Below are 7,565 nucleotides of genomic sequence, written 5' to 3' on the forward strand. Positions count from 1 at the left end.
TTAAAATCAAAGTAGACAATATAGAGAGAGTTGTGATTCCTATCAATTAACTCATAATAATTCTCACCTTTCCAGTATCGATTTCTCCCACAAATGAAAGACCACAATTAGTATTCAAGCCAATTAAACATAAGGGCCTTTTACAAAGAGGATGATAAAGTAATAACAATTAAAATCCAAATAAGAAATTGGCGTATTAAGATTAAAAATGGACGAAGTTGAACACAATGACTTAAAGGCAATGATACTGCTACAAAAAGTTTGGATCTATAAATCAACGACTTATAGATGTTAAAGAAAGTTGACAGCAAAATGGGAAAATCCATTGAAGAAATGAACCTCTAGGCCTCGGCCTTCTTCAACTTCGAAAGCTCTTGCCTAACCAATCCTGCCCTCTGCATAAACCAATCAAAGCCCATAAGGATATTAGCACTTGTATTTAAAATAAAAATTAAAAACAGGAAAATGAAAAAGAAGATAATCAGCACAAACCTTAATCTTGGCCAACATAAGCTTGAACCTGTCGAAGTCGTTGAGAGAGGCTCTTCTCTTCTTAACAATCAATTTTCTGCCCCATGAACTATCTTCCCATTTCTTCTGAACATCTGAATGGATACAAAAACACTTAAGCACAAGCAAATAAAACTAACAGTAAACGCTCATAACAAATTGCAGTATACCCCCAGCTTTCATGGCTTCAATCAGCTCCTTCTTCTTAGGGACCCTTTTAATATCAATTTTGATATCTGTCAGGGAGAGTCTCTTAAAGTTCATTTGAGATCGCTCCATATCAGGGGCATCAACCAGAGCCTGGAAAACACAAAAATTAGCTAGTCAAGCTCATGCAAATGATTAAACAAAATTTTCCATGAAGACACTGATCAATGAGAGATTAAAAAACCAAATTGATAGAACTAACATTCGAAAAAAAAAATGGTTGCAAATTCTACATAATATAAAAATAATACTTCTGTAGATAAGCAACAAAACACCAAGTTGCATACTTTAAAAGAACACTTGAATCAACTAATGGAGAATGATCGAGAAGAAATGACAACCACCATTATCAAGTTCTGAAAGAAAAATCAAACTTTCATAATTTCAAATGTCAAACCTAAAATTGATATTCAGAAGGCATAATAACAACACAAAAACAGTTCAGTTCAATATCTAGCAGTTTCAGCACTGAACCGTATAATACGAGTACAACGTAGCAATTATGAAGAACTTACAAAACCAGAACGAACTATAACACTACATAAAAACTGTTGATTACAGGAAACGAATGCCTACCCGATTCTGGTCGATAACATCAACGATGACAACGAGCTTTCCGTAGTCTTCACCGTAGTTGACGAGGGCAACCCTTCCGATCTCGACATACCTCTTAAACGGCTAAACAAGCACAACCAATGACCAAAATGAACAGATTGAAACGATCACGATGAATGTAGAGTTAAAAGAAAAAGAAGACGCGATTTGCAGAGAGAATCTCACCATTTTCGCAGTTTGTTTGACGTAAGCAACTGTGAGAGAAGCGGCGGGATAGAAGGGAGACGGAAGAAAGTGGTCTTCCTGCTCCTTATAAGAGCTTCTATCTAGGGCTCGGAATTAATCGGCTTCATAGACCCATTTTGGATGGCCAGAAATTGGGCCATCGAAGGAAGTTCAAACCCAAATCCAAGGCTTTGTTTTGGGCCTTCGAGGAAAATCAGACACAAATCCAAGGCTTCGTTTTGGGCCGAAAGTTTAGCCAAAATCCCAGACTGTTTTGGGCCTTCGAGGAAGTTTAAGCCCAAAACATACTTTGTTTTGGGCCATCGAGGAAAATTAGGCCCAAATCTCATGCTTTGTTGTGGGCCATAGGAAGTTTTGGCCCAAATCCAATTCTTTGTTTTGGGCCTTCGAGGAAATTTAGGCCCTAAATCCCAGGCATCGTTTTGGGCCATCGTGCAAGTTTAGACCCAAATCCCATGATTCGTTTTGGGCCGGAACTTTAGCCCAAATCCCACTCATTGCTTTGGGCCATCGACGAAGTTTAGGCCCAACCAAGACTTTGTTTTGGGTCTACGAGGAAATTTAGGCCGAAATCCAAGACATTGTTTTGGGCCTTCGAGGAAGTTTAGGCCCAAACCCATGCTTCGTTTTGGGCCGAAAGTTTAGCCAAAATCCCAGGCTTTGCTTTGGGCATTCGAGGAAGTTTAGGCCCAAATCCAAGACTTTGTTTTGGGCCATCTAGTAAATGTAGGCCCAAATCCTAGGCTTCGTTTTGGGCGGAAGTTTAGCCCAAAATCAGTTCGTTTTGGGCCTCGGGGAAGTTTTAGGCCTAATACAACTTTATTTTGGGCCTTCGAGGAAATTTAGGCCCAAATCTCAGACTTCATTTTGGGCAGAAAGTTTAGCCCAAATCGTACTTTGTTTTGGGCCTTCGAGGAAATGTTGGCCCAAAGCAATACTTTGTTTTGGGCCTTCGAGGAAATCTAGGCTGAAATCTAAGATTTGTTATGGGCCTTAGAGGAAGTTTAGGCTCAAATTCAGGCTTCGTTTTGGGCTGGAAGTTAAGCCGAATCCCAGTCTTTGTTTTTGGGCCTTCGAGGAAATTTAAGCCCAAATTCAAGACCTATTTTGGGCTTTCGAGGAAATTTCTGCCCAAATCCAAGACTTTGTTGGGCCTTCGAGGAAGTTTAGATCTAAATCCCAGGCTTCGTTTTGGGCCTGAATTTTAGCCCAAATCCGAGGCTCAAACCCAGGCTTTTGTTTTGGGCCTTCGAGGAAATTTAGGCCCAATTTTAAGACTATTTTAGGCCTTCGAAGAAATTTAGGCCCAAGTCCATGACTTTATTTTGGGCCTAAGTTTTGGCTCAAATCCTAGGTTTCATTTTGGGCCGTAAGTTTAGCCGAAATCCCAGTCTTTTTTGGGTCTTCGAGGAAGTTTTGGCCCAGATCCCAGGCTTCGTCTTTGTATTGGGCTTTCGTGGAAGTTTAGGCCCATATCCAAGACTTTTTTTAACCTCAAAATTTTATGATAATTGAACAATATTTAGTTGCATATCCGTGTGCTATGTATCATTAAAATTCTGGCAGTTGAGGATAAACGTTAAAAGTTATAACATCTCAATTATAACCTTTTTCTCTCTTAGTTTCCCTTAAAAATTGAGTCGACCCCTCCAAAACAAAGCATCCAAAGAAAAGCTTCTGCCTTTTCCTGGTAGCCCAGCCATCAGCCAATTGAATTTCCTATTAGAACTCAAAATAATGATCTTCAGAGTCCAGTACAACAAAATGCCACAAAAATATCTCCCCCTTTCCTTCTCTTACTGTTTCTTACAGTGCCGAACGGTGTCGCGCAGATAAAGCCTCGGCGTGACGGGCAGCTAGCTTGTTCTCCTTTGAGCACAATGGAAAATGCAAGAAGGCCCCTAACATAAAAAATGTCCCCCTTCCCTTCTCTCCTAGTGTTTTCTTACAGTGATGAATGGTGTGGTGCTAAGCCTCAGCGATAGGCCATCGTGTTGCTGCGATACGTCGTTTGGCGTGACGGGCAGCTTGTTCTCCTTTGAACACAATGGAATTGGACTCAATGGCACAACAACATCATCAACACCTCCTGGGCTGTTCACTCCCCCCTTTACTGCTAGCTTTATAGGCTGCAGCTTTGCCTCTTCATTCTCTGCTAATACAGCTCCTCCCTTCTGGTTCTGAAACATAAACAAAAAAGAACCTAAGGATCATATTCAAAACGGGCAATCTTATATAGAGTGTTCAGATGTTTTGTTCTTACCGTCATGTCTGATAGAATTTGATGTGAAAGCTCTCTCTGGTTTCCACAAAGAGTAAATATATTTTGAATTCTCAATTTTCTCGAGAATGCGGTGTCCTTAGAGTTTTCGTCGTCGTTTATTAATCCGATGCCGATCTCCGATCTCTCCTTGAGATTCTGACTTCTGTTCATAACTGTACTCACTACTCTCTTTTCTTCTATTACTTCCTTATCCTCTTCATCTTCTGCATCGTCTTCCTCCAACACAGTACTTAGGCATACTCTATCACTGTCCCTAAACCGTGATGAAACCACATCGTGATCGACCGACTCGTTCACTTTCTCTAGTAGGCTTTGGATACCATTGTTGGTAGACGGTTGATAATCCATACCGGCGATGATCGGTTCTTGATCATCCATGTCCAAGTCCATGGACTTCACCATCCCTGCATCTGCACTAGCATAAACTCCTCCTAAGAGACTTTTAGCAAGCCTGCAGCCATCCATGTCCCTTGATTTGTTTACAACATCATTGCTTGTTGCTGCATTATTCCTTGAATTCAATAGTCCGGTTTCAATTTCTTCCAAACGTCGTCTCAACGTTTCGACTTCGTGTTGCTGCTGCAGTATCCTCTCTTCCATTCTTCTCCTTTCCAATTCAACAAATTCATGAGCCATTCTCTGGCACTCCTCCAGCTTCCTCTCCAACTCAAGTTTCAGAATTTCGGTTCTTTCGTTCACCTTCGAATTGATCTCTTCCTCGCTCGTCCCCGATCCTCTCGAGCCTGCTTGCTCGAGCCTAGCTCTCAATTCTGCCACTTGTTCTTCTTTCTTCAAGAGTTCTCTATGTGCCTCATTTCTCTCTTTCTCTCTGAGTTTGTTCTCCTTTTGTAACTTGAAGATGAAATCATCCATTGCTGCAATTCTAGATCCCAGAATAACAGCAGAAGCAGACTCATCAGCACCACATTTATCCTTCGTCGGCGTATGCGGACCACGGAAGATGCATTTGGCTTTCGCACCATATTCGAGTGTCGAGATCGTCTTGTGTAATTCTTTGGGATCAGGACTGGCACATAGAATCATCAGAATTTTGGATTTATCATCCTCAAAAGAATCCTGGAGATAGATGGATGATAGATCCAATCAAATCAAATCAAATCAATCTTATAAACATAATCTGAGCAAGAACAATAAGAATTCTAACATGGAAAGTTACCTGCAAAAGCATTGTCAATTTACTGTCTCTAAAAGGCACATGAGAATCACCATTAGCAATTGATTCAACCACTCTTTTCAGTGCAATGTTACCTTGATTAATCTTTGCTGTCTGTGATTCAGGGGAGCAACTATTTAGTTCTTTAAAACCACAAGGGGGGTTGGGGGGGGGGGGGGGGGGGGGGGGGGGGGGGGTTGGTGCTGTTTAAACAATTTTCACCTGCATTTTTGCCTCGAATCCAACTTGCCCAGCTTGCTCTATATTTTCAGAACCAGCCATATCGACAAGCATTAGGCGCCCACCGACAGTCGGCACGTCGAGGATTATCTATGAAAAATCCAGAAGATAGCAAAAAGTTATGAAAATTTCACCATCTAGATAAGGAAGAGAGTTCAAAAGCTCAAACAAACCATGCAATGGCTTCTTGAACTTCTCTCATTACAGAGTGTACTTTTAACAATCCTTCTTTTCTCCACTTTCTGAATCTCTTTGGAAATCTTTCCTGCTTCATTACCAGATAGATAAGTAGCATTCTTTGCCTTCTTCCCCATCACTTCAAGCTTCACCTGCAATAACAAAATGGCTTCAAGCTTCCAATTCCATAAGAACAGTCCAAACTATATATATATATATATATATAACAAACTTAATAGTACAAGCAAATCAAACCCAATAGAAATTTGAAAAAGCTTCACATTTCTTGAATGAAAATTATCATCGTTCTTTCACAAAAGCAAAGAACTAAATCTAGACATGGAAGAATAGAGACCAAATAGGCAAGAAATTGAGGGATTCTGATCATATTACCTTAGTGGCACTGCCCTTAGGCCAGCCAAGCCCTAGCCCTCCACCAGAATTACTCGTTAGAAGATCATATATTTCTTCATTATAAATCTCCAGCACCGTAACTTGTACAAACATTCCAACTCCCAACCGCTCTCCGCCGGCGGTTTCACTTTCGCCGTCGCCTAAAATGTCCTTCAGCGACCGATACACAATCCCGGGCTGTTTCGCACAGCCAAACATGGTGTGGCTCTTGCCGGCGCCAGTGGGTCCGTACATCATAATCGTACATTTCTCCCCCAACTTAACGCCGTGAATCCTCGCTTGGACGAACTTCTTGTAAAACGTATCGAGATCTTCCTCTTCCGACAGAGAAATACCATCGAGGCTGAAATCGCGGTACCCGAAATCGGCCCGAACCCGAACGTTCTGACCGTCAGGATTGATCTGCAGAATCGAAACCGGTTTTTCTTTCCGGTCAGGATATTCTCGGATCCGGCCGATTACTTCTACTGGGTGCTCGGATTGGGAGTCTTTAATGGCGGAATTGGGGAAAGGGGATGGATGTGCCCTAGGGGTATGGAAATTGAGCCGCTTCGCTTGAGGAGTTCTCAATTGGCTCATGTGACTTTGATTTGATTTAGAAGACGGCGTTGGAGCCATTACAGTGAAGAGAACTGCAGAAGAAGAATTATCTAGATTTGATTTCAAGATTGATTTGCAGATCACTAGGGTTTCAATCGAGGGGCTTCAAGATTGGATGAAAGGAAGGACGAGGAATTAGGGGAGCTACAGGGGAAAAAGAAGAAGAAGAAGAACCGTTGAAATGAGAAAAAAGAAGAAATGGAAAAGTGCAAAAATCGTAATGATCATTTTGAAGTTCAAACAAAAATATAGCCGTTGCGACTTCCCAACGTCCACTTTTTACATACTTAACAGCACATCACGCACAGCCGCTTTTTGGACTAATTTCGTTATTTTTCTTTTTCAACTTTCAGATCAAAAATTAAAAATAAATAAAAACTTCCAAATTTTATTGATGAAAATCAATTTGTCAATGAAACGGGAAATCAAACTAATGTCTTGCAAAATAAGAGAAATGTGCCCAACTGTTATGCTAAGTCACCTTCACTTTGATACTCAGTTTAGTTATTGAGTTTGTAAATATCGTTGACAGGATATTTAAAGGGTTTCAAGCGTATCTCTTCGTACATAAGAAATTGTTGTGTAGTTGGGGCCGAGAACCTTATCAGAATTATCAAGATGTCATCACAGAAAATGGTTATAAGATTGAGTTTTAATTGGATCACCTTAGCTGTTGGTCATTTATGAGATCGTTTGTCATGGGGGATCTTAACCATAGCTCGATCTATGACACACGGTTAATTCCTTTGAAACATGGCCTTTAAGGCTAATGGGAGACCGGCTCCCTTTGGGGTCTCGACCTTATTTGGCCATAAGTGCCTTGCCCAACCTTTATGGGCAATTTTCTCAACTAAACAACGCTAATACAACAATTGTTATCCATTTTCGCCTGCATCTAGCTCTTTCAAATTCTTTGCCATTCAAACAAAATGAAATTTAAATGCGTCAACAACCTACCCCTAATTTACACTTAAAACTATGAGTCATAAGTACTTTTAGAAGAATTAAACCTACGTATCTATGGCTAATTTGCACTTAGGTCAATCAAGAACAAAACTGTTTAAAAAGTATAAATTGAATTCAAATGCTAAAACAAAGCTTATGACTTATAGAAAGCAAATAACAACAATAAAAAATATAAAGGAAAACGGCAACTAC

At 40.5% G+C, this 7,565-nt stretch overlaps 2 protein-coding genes across 2 annotated transcripts; both read right to left on the bottom strand.

Moving 5' to 3' along the window:
- Positions 1-169: 169 nt before the first annotated feature.
- On the bottom strand, positions 170-1,648 carry LOC111778129 (large ribosomal subunit protein eL14y). Its single transcript, XM_023657792.2, has 5 exons — positions 1,498-1,648; positions 1,294-1,395; positions 681-810; positions 493-605; positions 170-395 (listed from the first exon to the last, which is right to left on the bottom strand). The coding sequence occupies exons 1-5, from the start codon at positions 1,498-1,500 to the stop codon at positions 342-344; spliced, it is 402 nt and encodes a 133-aa protein (XP_023513560.1). The 5' UTR covers positions 1,501-1,648; the 3' UTR covers positions 170-341.
- Positions 1,649-3,243: 1,595 nt separating this feature from the next.
- LOC111778586 (kinesin-like protein KIN-10A) lies at positions 3,244-7,412 on the bottom strand. The gene is made up of 6 exons (XM_023658501.2): positions 5,787-7,412; positions 5,390-5,545; positions 5,199-5,306; positions 4,980-5,090; positions 3,782-4,879; positions 3,244-3,698 (listed from the first exon to the last, which is right to left on the bottom strand). The coding sequence occupies exons 1-6, from the start codon at positions 6,423-6,425 to the stop codon at positions 3,453-3,455; spliced, it is 2,358 nt and encodes a 785-aa protein (XP_023514269.2). The 5' UTR covers positions 6,426-7,412; the 3' UTR covers positions 3,244-3,452.
- Between the last annotated feature and the right edge of the window lie 153 nt (positions 7,413-7,565).

This window comes from Cucurbita pepo, chromosome 17 (assembly GCF_057944985.1).
Source record: "Cucurbita pepo subsp. pepo isolate OVF chromosome 17, ASM5794498v1, whole genome shotgun sequence".
NCBI classification, from domain to species: domain Eukaryota; kingdom Viridiplantae; phylum Streptophyta; class Magnoliopsida; order Cucurbitales; family Cucurbitaceae; genus Cucurbita; species Cucurbita pepo.

Bases quoted from the DNA above. Each gene is read 5' to 3' on its own strand.
- LOC111778586 (XM_023658501.2), bottom strand. From the start codon at position 6,425: ATGGCTCCAACGCCGTCTTCTAAATCAAATCAAAGTCACATGAGCCAA. The intron at 5,546-5,786 runs GTAATATGATCA...TTGTTATTGCAG, and splicing joins CTAAGGGCAGTGCCACTAAG to GTGAAGCTTGAAGTGATGGG. The intron at 3,699-3,781 runs GTAAGAACAAAA...TTTATGTTTCAG, and splicing joins AAATTCTATCAGACATGACG to AACCAGAAGGGAGGAGCTGT.
- LOC111778129 (XM_023657792.2), bottom strand. The intron at 606-680 runs GTATACTGCAAT...GTATCCATTCAG, and splicing joins TGAAGCCATGAAAGCTGGGG to ATGTTCAGAAGAAATGGGAA. The intron at 396-492 runs GTTTGTGCTGAT...TGGTTTATGCAG, and splicing joins TTATGTTGGCCAAGATTAAG to AGGGCAGGATTGGTTAGGCA.